The sequence below is a fragment of the Triturus cristatus genome, chromosome 1_2 (genome assembly GCF_964204655.1).
Source record: "Triturus cristatus chromosome 1_2, aTriCri1.1, whole genome shotgun sequence".
In the NCBI taxonomy this organism is placed as follows: domain Eukaryota; kingdom Metazoa; phylum Chordata; class Amphibia; order Caudata; family Salamandridae; genus Triturus; species Triturus cristatus.
This window is the reverse complement of record NC_140580.1, coordinates 900721541-900742243: the sequence shown is the minus strand read 5'-3', so window position 1 is coordinate 900742243 and position 20703 is coordinate 900721541. Positions and strand designations below refer to the sequence as shown.

Here is a 20703-nt window from a genome sequence, read left to right as displayed (position 1 = left end):
CGACGTCTGCCAGCCGCAACGCCCGCCTTGGTGAGATTGAAACACCCCGGCGCCACTTACTGCCAAAGTCGGACGGTGTGTTGCTGGACGCTACACCCAGCCTGCAACTGCGCATCTTCACTGCCTGGGCTGTACTGACGGTCAGTGATCGCGTTCAGCCAGAAAGGTGCATGTACTGTGGGAGGTAAAAGCTTTAGTCTGCGCAGGCGGCAGTGGAGCAGCCGGCAAAGGATTTCTAACTTGGTCTTATTTGAGTGTTTAGTCAAGGTCATAATTCTGAGGAAGGAGGCAAGGCCATGCTTATAAAATACCCTTTCCAAGGGTGTCGTTTGTCCAGAGAACTCGAATAGAGGTTCCTATTCCAAGATAAAGCAGAAATCTTTCCTGTGAAGCATTCACAAGAGGAAGATGAGTTGAAACACATTTTTCCCTATTTTTCGACCTGTTCATTGTACAATGTTTTCTTTATTTTTGCTTCATGCAGTTGAATTCCATTAGATTCTTTGGTCTGGCTCTTCTCTGTTCCATGTGCTTCGGAAAGTTTGGTTCGTGACTTATCTACTACAACAATATCTCCATCTTCACTCAAGGATTATCAAATTGCCACTTTATTGACCTTTGTGTTTTTTCATCTTAACTGGGACCCTCTTAAGGAGAGCATGTGATTACTTTAACATGTTCCACTGTGCAAAGCTATATTGTGGATACTGGGAGGAGTCGCCTTATCCTCAAGAAATTAAGAGAGAAACTGGACAGACATTCACTGCGTCCAGTCTTTGACATAGGGCTGGAGAGATCCATATTTACTTCTTACCAGGACAAAACTCTGCAAGAAAAAAAGAACTGATCCTATATGACAATCAGGCTGGACATCTTTGTTTCTAGATTTGTCCCCGATAGCTTAGCCCTAAGTGGAATTACTTGCACTGCACACCCTCAAATTCACATGCCCTGTTGCCACCTGCAACTTTCCTTTTGTGTTGGAACAAGAGCCGGCTATAAGAAACAATACTCGAATCAGGTAGACTCCACAGACTCTCTCTAATCTGTGATCCCTTGGAACATCTGATTCTGCCCAGCTCCGTTCTTGCAAAGAATGCTTGATATGCTTTAGAGTGTTAGGAACTATATTTTTTTTAAGTGGCACACCTTAAGAAGGGCCTTTGGCTTACCATCGGTACATACACCTATAACCTGCATAAGAACTAGCCCGCAAGTGCCAATTGCTTGAATTAGTCTGGACTTCAGATGAAGCAGTGTAGCAACAGTAGGAAAGCACACTTGATCGGGAAAGGGTTTCAGAAGCTGCAATATTACTGCAAAGCTGTAGCTAAGACGGATACTGCCATTTGTTGCATGCAACTCAAACGTGGTTTTAGCCCAGACCACAGAACTGTTAGCGCTGCTACTGTAGAAGTACAGAGGGGGCGGGGGTAACAAAAGGCAGTATATTCAACTATACTTCCTAACCACTGAGCTTCTGGGACAGATATGAAAAAGGGAATGTCATCAGAGTTGTGGGCAGTGCAAATGTGGTGCATCTGTAGTAGCAAATCTGGTCCCAGGAAAGCAGGGCTTAAAAGTTTATTGATCCAATTTGACACCTGAGATTATTTCTATATACAAGAAACATGCAGAAGAAGCATCCGTTAGAAATACTATCAGTGAACTCTGGGGCAAACACCAGGAGACAGCTTTATTGACAACAAAGAGACCCTAGCAAAAACTGATGATGTAATACACAATGATCCCATCCAAAGGGAAGGGTAGCTTAACTCACATAGTGATTTCAGTGACATAAGAGAGAAGAAATGGCACCTCTCTCACCCGTGCAAGAAATTAAAAACCAAAATCAGTGACACACTGGCCTTGAGAGAAGATTTTGAACCCTAAAATTCACCACACAACCACCACCCCTGCCTACCTGGCTGACCAGCTCACCAGGTCTGTTGACTCTCTACAAACTAACAACCGGAAGGAACACATTCAGATGGGAAATGAAGAAATGGAAAAACCAAGACAACAAGCCTGCTCTGTCCATGCAGCAAGAATCTGAAACAGCATACCCGTAACCGTCGGGGCTGACAAGACCAATTCTGCTCTCAGAACACAAGTGACCCTGCAATCACTTTTCGACTGAAATTTACCCCTTGATCTTATATAGGGCTCCACTACCTTCCTGATCGGCTATATTTGTGCTGTACAAATAACACATAAAAAACACTGAAAGACGATATTCACTAACACCAAAGGCAGATTCCATGAAAGACCACACAAAGAGAGTCCAACTGTCAGTTACATCAAACAACCACATTGAGAAACATACCATCAATGACTGATGCACAAGCCCAAACATTGAACAGAGAAAAGAGGTACACCAAGCTGAAGAAAAAGAAACAGAGGAAGAGACAACATCGCTGTCACATCAGATTGAGAGACAGGCACACCAACAGTCTGATAACTGGACCACAGACATAAGCACGATGCAGAGTAAGTCATCACTGACACACCACATACTGAAATTTTAAGCGCATACTTATCGTGATAATTAAACTACAACTTCCAAAACGCGAAGTACTACTGGCTTAAAAAAACTCACAACCCCCTTGAGGGCATCACACTGTGCTTTCCACTTGGCAGGTACAACAGCAATCGTACGCATGGAAATAGAGAGAATCCGTGGCACACAAAAGTTTGCCATGGTTAAAGACAGACTTAGCTGAACAGATACGGCAACATCGGAAATGACAGCATTACTGACACGAGAGGGAGACCGCCAGAGAGCAAATGGCATTGATACCAAATACATTATAGGAGACCACATCGCTGGCATAAAAATAAATCGTTGGGGGCGGGGGGTGGTCGCGACTCAGCACTGACACAAGACACAGACACTAAAAGAGGGACACCGTAGGCGAAAGTGGGAGACTGATACTAATGAGAGGGACATCGAGGGAAAGTCGAGTAAAAATGAGAAACAGCAGCAAAGCACCCAAACAAATAAAGGCGCACTGACTTTAGAAACAAACACTAAAGTGACAGTATTGCTGCTACCAAAGAGACAGCGGCACTGAGACAGACACCAGGAGTGACACTGTCAAAACCAAAGACAAACACTGGGAAATTAACAATAATTAAAAGAAGAGCATTACCGATAACGAACAAAGACAACTGGGGAGAAAGTGACTGAAACTTAAAAGATCAACTTGGAGGTACCGAGGACGCCATGAGATGCGGGAGATTTTAATGTAAATCATCTCAGAAACAACTAGCCAAGCAGGGGCGCCAGAGGCAGCGTAGAAACAACTAGCCAAGCAGGGGCGCCAGAGGCATCGTATACTGACTCTGGTGCCGCAATAATCGAGACACTGGTGTCTAGGTTCAACTAAGAGACTGTAGAGACAAGCAGTGGGACACACCAAACACTAACACGGTCCCTAAGGGGCGACAGGGTTTCAGACACTAGAACACAACATTACTGATGCTAGACAGTAGAGTAGGCTTTCTGACACCGGAGGTGCAGACGCCAGGAGATGCAGCAGCTGATTCCCCGGAGGACCACCTGTGGCGGTATTGGACACCCCAGCTAAACACCAGAAGAAACTGCATTATCCTCATCAGGATCAGAGGCAAACACTGAGAGGGGTGTCAGAAGAACCAGTCTCTGCTGATTGGGTACCGGAAAAATCAGTGGGATATGCAAGGAAAAACAGAAACTGGCGCAGGAAGAGGACGTAGCATCAATACAGACGAAATAACAACATGACAGCCAGCATTCCGATCCCCACAGAGACAGAAACACTAATAGGCAACGTTACTGACCCAAAAAGAAAGACAAAATGACAGACAGCACTGACACATCCAGAAAAATACAGGGAGTAAAGGAACCCTGCATTCAGAGACACACATGCCTATTGCCCGCTTCATCCGCCTGGAAGGCAGATGTTTCACCTGCATCCAGTCACCGCTGTCCCAAGTGGACAGACAGACGGACGTGGTCCGGTATGCGGCCCTCAGGCCGATAAGAGCTTGTGACAGGGCTCGGCCGGACGCAGAGGCTCTCAGATCTCGCGGACGCCACCAGCTCAGCAGTAAAAGGCTTCGTCCCGAGTCGCGGACGGACAATCGAAGAACAGACAGACAGACAGAGCAAGATGGCGGCGTCCGCGAGCGCGCCGCGCGACCGTTGCGGGGGAGGTGCGATTCAGGAACGAGGAACACAGGTGCGGGAAGGGGGGGTGACGGTCAGGGTGTTTGCAAGTTAGTGGAAGCCGGAGGCCACCAAATCCCTGCCAGGGGCCGCCACGAATATGTATTGTATGATAGTGATTGATCTGGAGAAACACAAACTCAGAATTTAAAATACCATGATTGGAGGTTCCCTTTGATAATCATTATTGATTTCTATCCAAATGAACACTTTTTGCAACATTAGGATAATCAAAGGCTTAGGGGAAAAAACATAAAGCTCTAGTTTATACCTTGCAGTTTGTAAGCAGCTCTAAGATGAAAGCTAATAGCTCACTGTTCTTTGTTAGGATTTTAACTTATAAACTGCAAGTAGCAAAAGGATCTAACTGTCAAAAGCAGTAACCCACTAACCTAGTTACAATATGTGCACTTTGTGATGGGCATGGTACATGTTCTTAGCAGAAGGCACATTAACCCTCTGCGCAATCTTTCCATGAGTCAAAACTTCCACTAGACAAAACTCCGATCTCGCTCTAGTAAGACGTTTATTCACCGGAGTTATCATGACATTTTTATTATTGCCGAAAATTGCTGTAGGCCAGGAAGGAGGCAGCAAGTGCTTTTAAAACCATAATATACAATGCCACCAATCAAAGACAGCACCCGTTGCGGTCACACCGGTCGCATCACCCTAGTGCCAGCTCTTCTCAGGGGTCCTGTTGCTCTAGGGTCTGCTACTTCTTAGGCCTGCCAACAAGACTTGAGGTGAACTTCAGTATGGATTGTGGTGGGCAAGCCTTCAAGGTGAACCCACACGCCACACGCCACTGCTAGGGTCCACCTGCTGGTGTTAAGACACCAGGGCTTTTCCGGATTTGCAGGGTCTTCTAAGGTCTAGCGTGGGAATGTGCTCCCTCAGGAGAGTGGTCTGGGGGACTGCTCATGAAGGCTGAACCTGGTTCCTCAGTTCTAAATTCGGCAGCTCTGCCCCCAGTGCTACATCCGCTCCCTCACTGAACACCATACTGCCCCACTGAGAGAAATTCACACTGCCTTCAACTACAATCCAATTTGACCTGCTATAAACAACTGGACGCGACTCAATTCAAATTAAGCACTGGCAAGAGCAATATGCTCCCTAAAGGAAAAAGTAACAACATCCTGGAAAAAGCAAACACTCATTGGGAATGAAAAATTAAATAAAGCTTGTGAAATGTAAGCAGGAACAACATGGTGAACTTAACGCTTTTACACTCACTATTCAGAAATCAGTGAGTGCTTCTGCCTGAAAACTACAGGGCCCAGAAAGGACCCATTTCAATGTCCACTGCTTATATGCTTACAAAACGTAAGCAGTATGGTTTAAAAAAAACACATTCCTGAACACAAAGCCGCCATACACATTTTGTTTTCCAATCCACCCATCAACCAGGTATCGCAGTACCTCCAGGTTTGGCGCACTTCCCCACCGGGGGAAAACAGCGCTTCACTGGCAAACTGAGTAAAGTGACGCTAATGTTTTTGGGGTTTGAATAAAACCGATCTGTGCACTTTAAGAACATTCCGTCTTGCTTTATTTATTGATTTTTCATATTTTGAACCTTTTATTTCCGTGGCTGCACTTTGGAATAGAAAAATGTCAAAACGGCATTTCCAGCAAAAGTGTTTTTCTTTTTTGCATCCATTTCACAGGGGAACAAATGAACGACAGGAAGAAAGAGAGGGTGAGAACCATTTCTTGAGTCACGGTTTTCGGTAAGTGAGGAGGAGTTAGACAGACAGAGAGGGAATAAGAGTAAGAAAGAGAGGGGGGGCAGCTGCCAACAGCAGAGCAGAAGCGGACATCTTCCTTGTATTGTCTGGGCAGGATGCAAGAGACGGAGACCTTTTCCTTCTCTGCTCCCCGCCCGTCCCCAAACAGCCACTAATGCCAGCCTTCTCTGCAGTGCTTGGATATTTCTTACGTCCAGGGATGCATGTTCCAAATAAAAAAGTAGGGGCACGGAATCTATAGAATTAAAGAAGTAGGGGCACGCCGTGCCCTGCCGTTCCCGCCCACTTCGACCACTGATTGTATCTGATTCCTCGTGGTGGCCCCCTGGGGTTTGGTGGCCCTGTGCAGGTGCACGGCTTGCACATGCCTAAGGCCGCCCCTGGAAGCAGCCCTCTGACTGCCGCCACTCACGACCACCTGCGTTAGAAAATCGGGTTGGGCGATGCCAAATCTCGCTGGCATTTTTAGAGGCCTGCAGGGAAAAATTCCACCACACGGTAATCGGTGGAATTTGGCTGGAACTCCGCGTTACAAGTGTAACATGGAGTCGCCAAATTCCACCACTTCCGCAGGTGGAATGAAAGATTCCGCCCACCCCTAATTTAGACTACTTTTCAAGAGGCATGCGTTGTAAAGTGTTACTATATCGACAAAAGGTGTACTTAATTGATGTATGTATGTATGATGATACAAATATTCAACCATCTTAAATACATTTTTTGAAAAATGTATTTAATAAAACCTTTGAACTGAAAAACAGACTTACTACTACTACGGCCTTCATTACCAGGGGCATAAAACTCCAGATGGGAACTGGTAACAGGTCATGCCTGCATTAGGAGTGACAACTGTAAAATACCACTACTCGCAAGTTTTTCATCCAAACAATTAAACTGCTCAAAGAAGGCAAAGTGCGAGGCAAAAATCAACCTGCAAATGAGGAATAACATTCAGGACTTGGTGGGGAAACACAGAATCCTGCATGCAATTCTCCCAATGCTGGTCCAAAGGTGAATGCAACATCGTATCGCCAACTGTGTTATTTATGTAATCTGAAGATGTAGGTGCAAAACTGCGCACTGATACGATATATGTAATTCAACTCCAGTGTTGATTTTCAAAAAGTGCAGTGTGTCGAGTTTGAAAAATGAAATGTTCAGATGTGCACTCACCCTCGGAGATGCAAACCTGCTCCCTCGAAATGCAAATCCCGTCTAAGCGTCGAGAGGATGTTATTTTACCGGCTCCATTGCGTCTGGGGTTCTCCCGGAGCTCTCCCGTCGGCACTCCACCGCCATGCCGCGTCTTCATATCCTCGCTGTGGTGCTCTGCGCGATGGTGGGCACCGCGGTGGCACGAGCCCACCTCCAAAGTCCCGCCGCACTCGACCACTTCAATTTAGCCGGAGATTACTTGATCGGAGGTTTCTTCGGAATTCACCTCGCGAGCCTCGACACGGGGAGCAAAACTCACCCAGAATCAGTGCCGTGCACCAGGTGAGGATTGAACCCTGTCCATCTCGGCTCTCACACCGTTCTCCCGCTCAGACTGCCACTGACGAGAGAACGTGTTGCTTCTAGTGCTCCCTGACGGGCTTGCAGCTTCGTGGCATTGTATATGAAAAGCGTACTGTGACCAATATGCAGAAAATACATTAACCAACTGAGATATCTTGTCAGCTAAACTTGATGTTTCTTGCTGTGGTCTGGAGTACATTCATGAGTTCTTGATGAAAAAATGCAAATACAAATTGACCAGCCAAAACTATTTTAAAAAACATTTAATGAAATAATTGAATTGCAGCTAATGAAAATAAAAATATAGCAATGTTACATTACATTTATTTTATCAGGTTAGTGATTAAGCATTTTCTTAGCTGGGCTCGCTTCTGTTCCAAGACTTTTTAAGGGATTCTAGATACGGAATGATTGGTTCTACAATATGTAGAGCAATGCGATGCCATTTACATATCATATTTCAAAGGAAACCGTGGATGTCATATGACGTAGTGCCCGGTTTAGATTTTAACTGTTGTTTGCTCCGTCATAGTGTGATAGACACATTCCGCCCGCCTTACAAGGGCATTATATCTTATGGCACTTGGACGACAGACTGACGGACAGACAGGGTATCCCTCACGTAATGTGATGCCCATCCTTCAAACTTTAAATCAGGCCCTTAGTTTTGTTTAGTATGAAAGGAAAAACGTGTAATGTAAATGTCTGCAGCCAGAGGTAAAATAAAAATAAGAAAGAATTAAAAATTTATGTTAATCAGTATGTGGGATTTCACCGAGCATGGTTTTTCATTTTCAAATTATAGTTTTAAAGTACATATTGTCTGAAAAAAACTGTGGGGTTATATGCTAGCATTGTGTGCCAGCGGTTGTGTGGCCCAAAATGCAGAAATCCTTGCAATTCTTTACTTTCGATTAAAACAGGCCTGCGGGTGAAGCAGAATATTGGGCAACATCGCACAAGCGCCACACAACTAAGTCTGAGCGGTGAACTCCGCTCCGCTTGTGGAGTTTGCAGAATTTTCTGCACTCCGCGTTACGCAGAGCTCCCAGAGTTCTGAAAAACTTCACGCCACTTTCCTCGCTCACGCTCGTCAACGTCAAGTTGGTGAGCATGAGCGGGGTAAATCCACTTCCCAATGAGATTTTTCCTCATTCGCGCTCGTCAATGGCAAGTTGGCGAGTGCGAGCGTGGAAAATCAACCTCCCGGCGAGATTTCTAAACACGAGCGGTCAGAGTTCTCATTGCAGTGGTTGCATATGGTCGCAACCGCTCGCGTTGAGAAACCATCCGTTCACATACGATGTATGATGTAATATTCCTATATGTTGGTCTCCTTGCATATATGTGGTTGTTCTTGCTCATCTGATTCTACAGAAGAGTTTGAGAATGTGACAGTTTTCGTGTACTGCCTGTTCGTACAGTAGCATTAATTTCAGTTGCAAGGTAGAGCATTTTTTGTGTGTAAATGATTCCCTGGCACCGTTGTTTGCTGAATACACACTGTCTAAAAAGGATATTTCTTAGAAGATTACACAATGATGTTTTAAGACTGTGGAAATGGCAGCGGTTGATTTCCCTGTGTGAGAATACCATAAGGCAGGACTTAGTGGATGGGTAGGATCGTATGCATGCCTCTGAAATGAAGGCATAGGCAATAGACAAAGTTCAAAGAAGTAAAGTAAACAACTGGGATTGTAGGGGGCCAAATGTACAACCAGTTTTACAAAAGTTTCTAACAATCCGAATCAGAGTTTGTGACTGCAAAAAAGTTTTTTCATCGTTGCAAACGGGTTCCGCCCATTGAGAACACCAAGATTTGTTGCTTTGGATAACCGCTTTTTTGGACCTATATTGTGGATGAGTCTCCCTACCTGAGTCTCTCTCCCAGTAATTTCATGGTAAATTGGACTGTGCGTGTTTACCACCAGTTTCAGCCTTTTAGGATAAGGCTGGGGCTATGCAGCTAGTGTAAGAGGCACTCGGCTGGTAACATGTGAACATGTGTGCACATGCATGTGCACACGTGTGCAGCCTGCACGTCATAGACTACAGTCATGTGCAGCCTGGTAGCTTCACACAGGTAACCCGCCTGTGGTAGTTTTAAACTGCAAATTCAACCTGCCAAAAATACCTGTTTTGACAGGCCCAAACCTCCACTTAAAATATTAATGTCACCCCTATGTAGGCTTTATTGCCCATAAACACAGGGTACAGATATTTGAAAAGTAGGACATATAGAAATTAATGTTGAACATGTCCTTGTAGTGAAATATCCCCAAAAACGAATTGCACTGTAGCAAGGCGGGCTGCTGCAATAGAGAATCAATGGGCTACATTGTTACCTTTATTAAATGCCAACCTGGCATTGGTAGCAGCTAGAAAAACAGTTCTTCCACTTATTTGAATTGTAATTCAAAACTCTCTTTAAAAGTAAGGTCGGATTTCAAATTATTATTTTAGAAATGCCCTTTTAGGAAGGTGGTATTTTCCTGCCTAAAGATTTTGGGTCCTTTCTGGGAGTTTCAGCTGCCTGGGACGGTGATGGGGGGCCTTTGTCACACCACTGCCAGGGCTAGTGGGTCTCTCTGATTAGCTATATTTTTTCTCCCATATTAAGAGTCGGCAGAAAATGTCCACTCAAGGGTGTTCTTCAACAGATATGTGCAATTTGGTCAGGAGGATGTATAGGGGAGTCATAAACGTGGCTGTTCCCTTTGATATCCCTATAAGGGATTATTAGAATGTGGTAATGAACACAATTCTGCCCTCAGACAATGCCCAGTCGGTACAGTGCATATGGGTATTAGGCTGAGGGTATGCCCACAATCCCTGCCCTGTGTTCAGTGCCTGTTGAGTACAGTTGCAGGTCCTCTACTGTAGGCTGTTCACTCACTGTTATGTTATGTTACTAGTATTTATTTAGCTCAGATACACCAGGTTGGTTTCATGGCACTTGGGTAACAGAAGCACATCACGGTGCTCACGGCTTTAGTCATATGCTTGTCTGAAGAGCCATGTTTTTAAGAGCTTCTTGACTGTCATGTAACTGAGGATAGTTCTAATCTTGACGGGGAGGGAGTTCCAGATGCGGAGACCAAGTACTGAGAATCTGGAGCCACCCAATTTCTTCTTTTTGAAAGTGGTGATTGTAAGAAGATTGATATGGATTGATCCTAAAGAATGATTGGGAGTATATTTTTGGTCTCTGGCACACATAAAGGCTAGACTTCTGCCAGAGAAGTCTCCTAGTTGGGGTTTCATGTAAAAATTCTTGTCAATGAGGACTCCAAGACTCTTTACTGAGTTCTTGGGCTAGGGCTAACACCCATCGCAGAGGGCCATAATGAGGTATTCCACAAGTCATACTTGTTTCTGGTTATAGCAATCTCTGTCTTGCCAGAATTAAATTTTAGTTGGTTGCTGTATATCCAGTCATAGATAAACAACATTGTATTTTGGAAGGCTTCCTTAGATTCAGGGGAGTTATCGATAGTAAAGAGCAGTTGCATATCGTACGCATAGTTGTAGATTCTGACATTTGTTTTTTTTTAGGTAATGCACAAGGGGGCGTATGTACAACTTAAAAGGATGAGGGGACAGAGATGATCTTTGAGGTACTCTACAGGTTAGTCAGACCATGGGTGAGCTGAAGGGAGACAGCTGGGCTGATCGAGATCGGTCCTTTAGGAAGTAGATAGTCCAGTTAAGCGCTGTGTCCTGCAAGCCTGTGGCTCTGACAAGATCCACCAAGAGCTCTTGGTCGACCATGTCGAGGGCCGCTGATAGGTTAAGAAGGATTACTGCCTGGGTGATGCCTCTGTAGGCTTCTTTTTGCTTGTTATCCACCACTGAGAGTATGACTGCTTCGGTGGAGAGGGCTGGCCGAAAGCGTGCTCTGATGGGGGTCAAGGAGGTTAGATTCTAAGGGTGGGCGGAATTTACGAAAGTGCCTTTCGCAAAATATCGCGAAACGGCAAAAAATCGCGCGATCGCGGAGATTTTGTGCTGATTAATGTGTTACTGAATTTGACCTTCAACTCGGGCACCTGCTTTATTTATATCTGTAAGTGCTTCCTGTTGAGGTTTAATTTTTGTGACAGGAGCATCGTGCCAGAAGGAATCCTGCCCTTCATACAAAAAGATGCCACAGTTTTGTGCAATACTCAACTGGAGTACTTTCTACTGGCTAATAATTTGTAAGTGCTACCTCGGTGGGTAATGAAATGTATAGTGCTTTTCCTACACTACAGCTGCGTAAAGGGCCAGAAGAGTTGTCTCCAGCGACCATGTGTGTCTGTAACTTTTGCCACCGCGCCGATGGGCGCCGGGGTCCCTCGAGTGAGCTGTCCATCATAGTGGGGAAAGGGCGGGAAGACGTTGCACACCACTGGTGTGGGGGCTGGGGCCAAACGGCGGGGCTTCCATGCTGTTAACATGCCTCTTGTTTATAAAGGGTCAGAGACCGACCAGAGCAGCAGATGAGGAGACAGAACCTCCTGGTGTCAGGAACTACACGGAGATTGCGCTTGAGAAACTCATGGATGCACAGACCTCCATCAAGGATTGCAGCAAATTGTTGATGGTAGATATGGGGAGAAAGCACACCTGCCTAGCCTCCACCATGCTCACTAATCTTTTGTGCTGATTAATGCGTTACTGAAAGTGACCTTCAACTCGGGCACCTGCTTTAAATCTGTTTGTGCTTCCTGTTGAGGTTTAAAATGACAGGCAGGAGCATCGTGCCAGAATGAATCCTGCCCTGCATATTTCCGTACCCCCGCGGATCGCGGAAGTTTCGACATTTTCGCGTTCCGCGCGGAACGTGAAAATGTCGAAATTTCGCAATTTCCGCAAGCGGAACAGAAATTGTCGCCCACCCTTATTAGACCTTTAGGAAGTAACAGAGGCGTCTAGTGACATGTGCCTCTAATACCTTTGCTAAGTAAGGTAGCAAGGAAATAGGCTGGTACATTTTCAGTGCAAGTGGGTCTTCACTAGCTTTCTTTTGGAGAAGGACCACTATGGCCTCCTTTAAGGGTCTACGGGCAATGCTTTGGCCGAGGTACTGGTTAAGGAGGGAAATGGCTGAGTTGGGGAAGAGGGAAAAAACTGTTTTCAGTTTTTGCCTTCAGTGCCCACTGTGCCCAGTGGGCACTGGGGGCCATGTAACAGAACAGAAGTCGTTGGTTAGGGTACAGGGCATGGCCAGAGGCCTGCATTATTGCCAGTTCAAACAGGGCATAATGCAGGGTCAGAGGTTACAGCAGGAAAAGTGAACAGGGTTCTTTCCGCTGGTACTTACTTATCCCAACTTATAACTCACTGAATCCTACTGGTTCTTTCTGGGTTTGGCTGGTTTCAACAGGGTGGAACAAAATTGAGTTTGCACTTTCTTTTTTAGATGGATTTTTACTGCAAACTACAGTCTGTGATTCTGTGCATGCTGCATTGTCAAAAGCATTCTTTGTGCCCCCTGGCAGTGCACAGTGGATAGTATTAGCTGAAGAAGACAGCACAGGATATGTCTTAAGGGTGTCTCTTGCCTAGTGAGTACAGTGAAGTGGGGCCAAAGTATAGCTATGCAATTAAAAAACAGACATTGGAGTTATCTCCAAAAATCGCAATCAAATGTTAACATAAAAGATCAATGACATCTCTACTTTAAGTGCAGCCTCGATGGTTCATTCCTACTTTCAACAATTAGATGGACGTGCTGCAAGAACCCAGTCTCCTCTCCCGTCACTCATTGACTCTGCCTTCGCCTTTTATACTATACAGGGCTCTGCTGCCTTGTGGCTACATTTAAGCTATATAAATACCACATACACATACACATACATATGTGTAAATAATTTAAAGAGAAGAGTGGCTATATCAATTACACCCACTACTAGTGCATACCTCTCTGCGAACTGCAGTTGTAAAAGTGCAGTAATGTACAGATTTCCCCACAAAGGGCACATATAGAATCGCAAAGCTCTAGTTATCCTGTTAGCAAACCAATGTGGACATAGAGCAATCAATCTTTTACAGTGGCCATTGTCCTAAATGCTAATTGCCATGTGCTGTCATTGATAACGTCATTAGATTATGTCATTTGTGATCTAATTTGTGAAGCTGTTTTGGGGAATTGTATGATTTACCTTTTAGAATGCTGCTGATATTGTACAGTTACTATTCTTAGTCCCATTTGTACAGGCCGCAAATTGTTCAACCTCCTCAGACCAAGTTAGTTATATGGTAAATGCCACGCCCACATGGGGAGCTTGGTGACACCCCCCTCCTCTGTTCTTGGTCCTGGGGAGAAGGTGTACCCTGGTACTTAATTGATTGTGCCTAGCTGCTGAGGATAGGACATCTATGGCTTGGTAGTTCTTGCGGAGGGGTCCACGCACTCCCCTCCCTATTAAAAATTGAAGTAAAGAAGATGCACTAACCCCTGGGGCTCAGCCCCTCCCAGTGGAACTTGTAGAACCTGCAGCAGAGCACTACGCTCTTGGTTTTCTACGCTGGCCCCCCAGGGGAACCACACTTCACAGCTGTGTTTCCCCAGCCCATGTGACATGTTTTCTTTATTTGTGTGTCTGTTTGCTACTGGTGGTGAGCTATAGCCACAAGGAGCATTTGGTTCTGGCCTACTGGCCTCTAAAAATTACTTTTTGTTGGGGTGCTGAATTTTGCTGCTTCCTTGCCAGACCTGTCCCCTGCTTTGGCTCCTGTGCTCTCTTCAGCTTTGGATGAGCCTTCCAGAGCCAACAAGCAGAACTTCCTCTCTGCCACACTCCTCTCCAGACCCCACAGCCTCCTGTCTTCTTGCAGGGCTTCTGTACAGCAGTGGAGTAAAGGGCCAGTTCACAGAAGTTCCAGGGAGAACCCTTGAAGGTCCTCACGCAGCTATGCTACCTCTACTGATCCTCAGGGCGGGGGCCCATCCTAGTTTTGGGTGACATATGACGTTTCAGAGTCCCAAAGTCCACCCTTACAGAGCTTCAGGGTCTTCTACATTCCAGCTGACAATTATTCTACAGCTGCCCAGTGTCTTCTCAAGAGTCTCTCCCTTGTGCCGGGGTTTTTAAGTGAGGGTGGAACGTTCTGGAAGGTAGGCACCTCTACCCAATCCTAGGGTGCCAAATTATCATTCCAGCCCTGCCCCAACCTTCTGTACAGTGCTCTGTACATCTGGACAGCACTAGTGACTTCAAATAGACTAGGAGAAGACCTTCCCTTGGAGCCTCATCTTCACCCCCAACTGACACTGCTTGCTGAACTCTTCCCACCAAACTTCCAAGAGGATCCATTCCTGTGTTTATCTCCAGCGTCTGGCCTTTCTCCTTTGTCTCTCCGGGCTTGCCCATGGCAGGGGCAGAGTGATGGGCTAATTAAAATGCAGATTTCCCCCCTACCCCTTCCATTCCCAGGAACGGTGCCAAGCACTGTTAATAGTTCTAATAGGCAAGGAGACCTTTGATCCTTCTGCTGGTCCTTAGAGTAATTAACTTGGCCTAGGAGGTGGGAAAAAAGGTCTGGAGTCTGGTTATGGGTGAGCCAGAGACATGTGATAATTCTTAACGTGCCATAAGGACTACAGTTATCACAGAATTGACAGTAGATCTGCACTCAATGTACACTTTACTATAAAATTGATACCTGACTGGCATTTCTAGGCCCAAGTATGGTGAAACTGTGCTGTGGCGCAGAGTTTTCCAATTGGATATAATGTTGTGAGCAGACAGCCTTTCAGAAAGCACCACAGAGCAACACTATGAATGTCCACTCAAATAATAAGTCCTAAACCAAGTCAGCACTGATCCTTGAAGGGTCCTTTCTGCAACCGGCTACCTCTGTGCTGATAACGCGCTGATCTAGATAGTAGCCTACTTGTTCACTAGTCTCTCTGTTCATTCGTAATTTGGAAAGGGGTGCGAGAATTTTCAGAAATACAGGGTACTACCTCCCTATTGATATATATCACATAAAGGTAACAGATAACCTTCAAAGTCAGATATTATTCTTGGAAAACTAAAACCTCAACCACCAAAAATGAAATTAGCCTTTCATTTGACTCACACATTCATTGAGTATTATGCTGGTTTCCAAAAACCATGGGGCAGATTTATTAAGAATTGACGCAAGGCAGTCTAGTAAGGCAAGTTGCTGTGCTGCGTTGCGTGAATGGGGCTATGATATTATTGGGTCCACAGACACAGCACTACCTTTCATGGCCCGGAGCAGAATTCGACGCAGAGTTAAGGATCTTTGTAATCGAGGCCTTACTGTTTTAGAACCAAAAACACAGATTCAGGAACCGGTGCACAAGAAAGCATACAATATGAAAAGAGCACATAGAAAATACATGATAAGGCACTGATAAAAGAATGCAAAGAAGAGATAGCACAAAACAAGGCAGCATTATGTCCCTGAGTGGATAAGACTCCGGATATGCAGCAATTAACCGCAGCTCATTTACGCCTCCACGCCTCCACGCGTGCACCACAAATCACTTCTCTGATTCATGACGAGATACAACCTTCTTTTACACTAGTGGGGGTTTGACACAAATGCGGTGACCCATCAACAGGACTTGTGTCCTACTAGGCGATTTGTGCACAAGTCACACAACGTTTCCTGCTGCCTCTTCTCCAACCACAACTTGCGTCCTACATTCCACCATGGGTTAAAGTGGCAGCCCCATGAAGACATGATTGTTGACACTTGGCACAACACAATCACCAGGGAACAGATCAAACGAATCAGGGCATGTGTTTGTATCCAATGAACTATTGATCAAAACAATAGTGTGCTAATACATATACATATCTATGGAAAGCAAGTGCCACCCCACCCCTGGAAGCAGGAGACATGATGATGTTCTGCCTTATGGTCTACAGTGTGCCTGGCAACAAACAATTACACATCATAAACACCTACAAACCATTCATTCCAGAGCCAATGCCAGAGCCATATGACAGTCAGTCAACCAGCCCTCCAGCAGCATCCACTGGTAGCTGTGGCTCAGGCAAAAAAGGCACCAGACCACGGTCTGTGTTGTTGACTCATACACCGATATCACTACATTGAGACTATATCTTACCGCAGAAAAGAGAACGCTGCAAACCATTTGGTGTCTCCAAACTACTGCCATCAGATGCCCAACCTCAGCTGCCTCTCCATGTGTGAACCAAATATTTGCAAGTCACATCACTAGACACATTTGTGCTCACTGACCATGCATATAAATGACGGGGATGTCCATGTAAGAGCACAAGGTACATCACTGCTCCAGACACAGATGCTTGTGATGGGAGGTGTCACACTATGCATAGGCTTACCGTCAACGAGCCTTGGTCCAGCACCGGCAGAAAGGCAGAACTTTCAGGGGTACATGGCCGCCAACAAATGGACAGGTGATGCACCCCTATATCCACTTGTGGCCTGGGCTGACCATGTTTTAAGTCCATATCATCACATGTATCCTTCATTTTGCCAAACATTTATGTTGCACTGCCATCAATGTATCCATCACCATCTTCTTTTACTTCACCTACACGCATTTCACACTACACTGCCTTACATGTCGTGCTGATTTCCAACTCCACAGTATGCTGAGATTCATGCTATATTTCTCATTCTATGTGTATTTGGTTCCTTATAGACTTGTGGCGGCCATTTTGGGCAGAGTGAATTGTGGCGGCCATTTTGGGCAGAGTGACAGTGTGTAATGGCAGACAGCGCCCTCTCTACTTGAGAAATCACGGCCATGCTGTGTCTGAGCCCTACTGCTATCCTCCTTTGATTTGCCTGCATGGTCACATTCCCTCTGTCATCATCCATGCCCCACTGTACCATGGCAAGTACATAGTCTCCTTTTGCTCCAAAATATGTGTGTTCAAGGACCGTTTTGTAAATGTTGAATAAGGATATATTCACATTCATTATTGCCAAAATCCTGATTTTATACAGAATTGGCAAAAACGACAAACGACTAAATGTTCCATAAAAACGTTTCAAAGTTTGCACAAACATACAATGCAACGTTGCACACCACTATAAAAGGTAGACATCTGCTCCTGTTAAGGTGCAGAGAAAATTCATTTGGAGATTAGGATCCTGGAATTAATGAGTGTATTCTGGATTCTATTCTATTGCCTGTGCTAAAGGTTTACAGATCCTGTAAGTGGATGAGAGCTAACGCCTGCTGTCTATTGCCCAAATGCATTGTCTGAACTACTGTCTTGGTCTAGTAGTATGCAGCCCTGTTATTGTTAGAGCAGAAGGTGTCTGGCATGAGTTGACCATGCATGTGTGGAGTGTTAGCACTGGGTAGCTAGTGCCCTGGAGGTGGAGATCCCTTACAGCGAATGGCACCAGGAATAGGTGCCGTTTGTGTAGAGTCTCCAAATAAAGTCCTGATGGGTGTGTATGAGGCTACCACTGAGAGAAGCCATCCTGGTGATTAGGCTGGGATTGTATCTAGAAGTGGTATTCTGGATATGCAATAGGTTGCAGCCCACAGCGGCTCCTCCACAATGGCGGAGGAGCGTCACGCCTCCACCAGCTTCCTCAAAACGGCAGGAAAGACAAAAAAAAACGATAATAAACACATTTTGTTATCGTTTTATTGTCAAGTCTTTGGGCGGGGCCAGGGGGATGACAGGCTGCAGGTGGGGCGGTAGTGCACTGTGATCAGTGTGCATGAAGGTTTGGCCGTCCGTCTCAGGCCGGCCAAACTGTCATGCGCACTGAAGCTGTCTCCAACCAGAGCTGCATTGCCGGGTCGAGGACTCAGGCTCCCAGTCTCACTGGGAGCGCAAATTCAGAGCGCTCAGGCCAATCCTGACGTTGCTTCATCAGAGCAGCATCAAGATCGGCCGCAGTGGAGTCTGGGTTCCTGTGCCTGAAGAGGAGAGGAGCAGAAGAGCGCGACGCGGTCAGCTGCAGGTAAGTTTTTTATTTTGTCATTTCCCATCTGTCTCCCACCCCTTCCCCCGCCTGCCACTCTTCAACAACACCAGCCGCTACTGGCTGTTGCCCATACTCTTCCTGAGAAGGTGTACTCTCTTATAAGGATGGAGCGATGTCGTGATTGCACAGTATCGCCTTGCTGGATCTTGAATGCAGTCCCTTACTTTTGTGTAGTGCTTCCTTCTGGCCATGGTCCCTTAGGGCACCCAGTTGCATGGGATTGGAGTTATATGCAGGATTGTTGAGCCCGATTCACAAAAGTAATCTGAGACAAAATCCTAACTTTACGATTTTCGGTATTCACAAAATGCATTCAGGAGTAGTAAAGTTAGAATTCCTAACTTTACTGCTCCTTAAACTGAGACGAAATCAAAACTTTACGACTTTCGGTATTCACAAAAGGCATTTAGGAGAACTAAAGTTAGGAATCCAAACTTTACTAGTCCTAAATGCCTTTTGTGAATACCGAAAGTCGTAAAGTTAGGATTTTGTTTCAGATTACTTTTGTGAATCTGGCCTGTTGTCTTTGACTCCAGAGGTTCAGCACCTAGCTAATCATTGCTGTTAGAACGTGGTATGTTACGTCCATAGAACTGATTGTATCAGCATCATTGTAATGTGGACCATGGTGAATGAGGTCAGTTGTGACAGTTTTATTCTGTGTGCCTCTTTCTGATTGACCTCGAACTGGTCTGCATTTGTGCCACTTGTTGGTTCTTGTCACCATGTATTCTGTGCCCTTTTGGAGTCTGTCTTAAAGTGCTAAATTTGGTCTCTCTATTTTTTTTTCTTATTGACTATGTTTTCATGGCTTTTACTGCTCAGGTGTTTGCGTGCAGCTGGTACAGAGGTTTGGAGCATTTTTTGTCATACACTCATAACTCATTGAGGGGAATGGGTTGACTTGGCTAAGGGTTAGGTTTGTACCAGTCTGATGGTGCTAGCTAAGCCTAATTAGCTAGTACTCTTTGTGGTGCACATTGTTTGTGCGTTCATGTGAGGTGTGGCATAACATGTTGGCATTTTATTCAATATAAATGTCATGTTACTGGTAGCTCAAGCCTCACTACATGTTAACATGGGTAGTGTCTGTGCATAAAGTGTATTAGAGTGCATGACAGTACTTAAGGGCCTAGAAGAAGGGCATGTTTAAGAATAATGAGGAGAGGTGTGGCACAGCAGCCAGGCCGGCTGACTCCGAAGCGTGGGGCTCACGGCTCGATTCCCAGCGCCTTAGGCAGATCAGCTCAGCATCATGTGACTCTGGGCAATAGCTCACTTAATCTCCCCAACAGGCCCCAGCGCCTTAGGGGTGATTAGTTTGTGCTTTACAAATACCAGTTTATTTGATAATGTGGACTTGCAGAAAACGGCCTCCCAGCTTTAAAATGATGAGGGCCACATTATCAAGAATGGGCGTAAGATTATCGCCGCTTTAGTGGCAGGAAACTGCCGCTAAAGCAGCGATAAGGGGCTTGGTACTATGCCCTAGAGAATTCCAATAGAAGCCCAGGTTCTGGTGGGAAGGACATCAAACCTGGGCTTCTATTGGAATTCTCTAGGGCATATTATCAAGCCCCTTATCGCCGCTTTAGCGACAGTTTCCTGCCGCTAAAGCGGGGATAATCTTACGCCCGTTCTTGAAAATATGGGCCTGAGTACTCAATTGTCACATATTTTCTGTCCTTTTCTGCAGCTTGTGTTAACAAGCCAGACAAAGGATTTTTCTACTCTCTGCACCAGCTAGGTGTTTTCGGAGCGCAGCAATTTATAAAGGGGCTTTCTCAGTTCTGTAGTAGAGGATCTCACAAGACGCAATAGTGGTAGCTTCCGTACATTTCCTAAAGTCTGAATGAAAGTATTGCTCATCATTTGGGATAACAGAAACAACAGTCAAGTATAAAACAAGCCCTCCTTGCTCCATAGGCTACCATGTAAGGACAACATATAAAAGAGAAGAGTAATTCATGCAGGGCAAGCAAGATGCATTGTTTGCTGAGGGCGCTGAAGTCACATCTCCGACTTCAGGCCTTATTTTATAAACATAGGCAGGGAGGTACAAGATACCACATAGATATTGTAATGAATTGCTTTACAAATCAACTAGATATAGCTTAAGTAGGTATTAGACTAATTGGTTAGACAAATGTCATGATTATGATTAAGTGAATTAAGGATTCACATTGAGTTACAATACAATAGAATCAAATGTATAAAGCTCTCGGCTGCATCTGAAGAGGCGTCCCGGCGCTAGTG

General features: G+C 45.3%; 1 protein-coding gene across 1 annotated transcript in view; it reads left to right on the top strand.

The window, feature by feature from the left end:
* Window positions 1-7261: 7261 nt before the first annotated feature.
* Window positions 7262-20703, top strand: part of LOC146868265 (taste receptor type 1 member 1-like) — a 74386-nt gene continuing 60944 nt past the window's right edge. Inside the window, exon 1 of the mRNA XM_085624098.1 lies at window positions 7262-7461. Within this exon, the coding sequence (XP_085480224.1) occupies window positions 7262-7461 (200 nt within the window). The remainder of the gene's footprint in view (window positions 7462-20703) is intronic.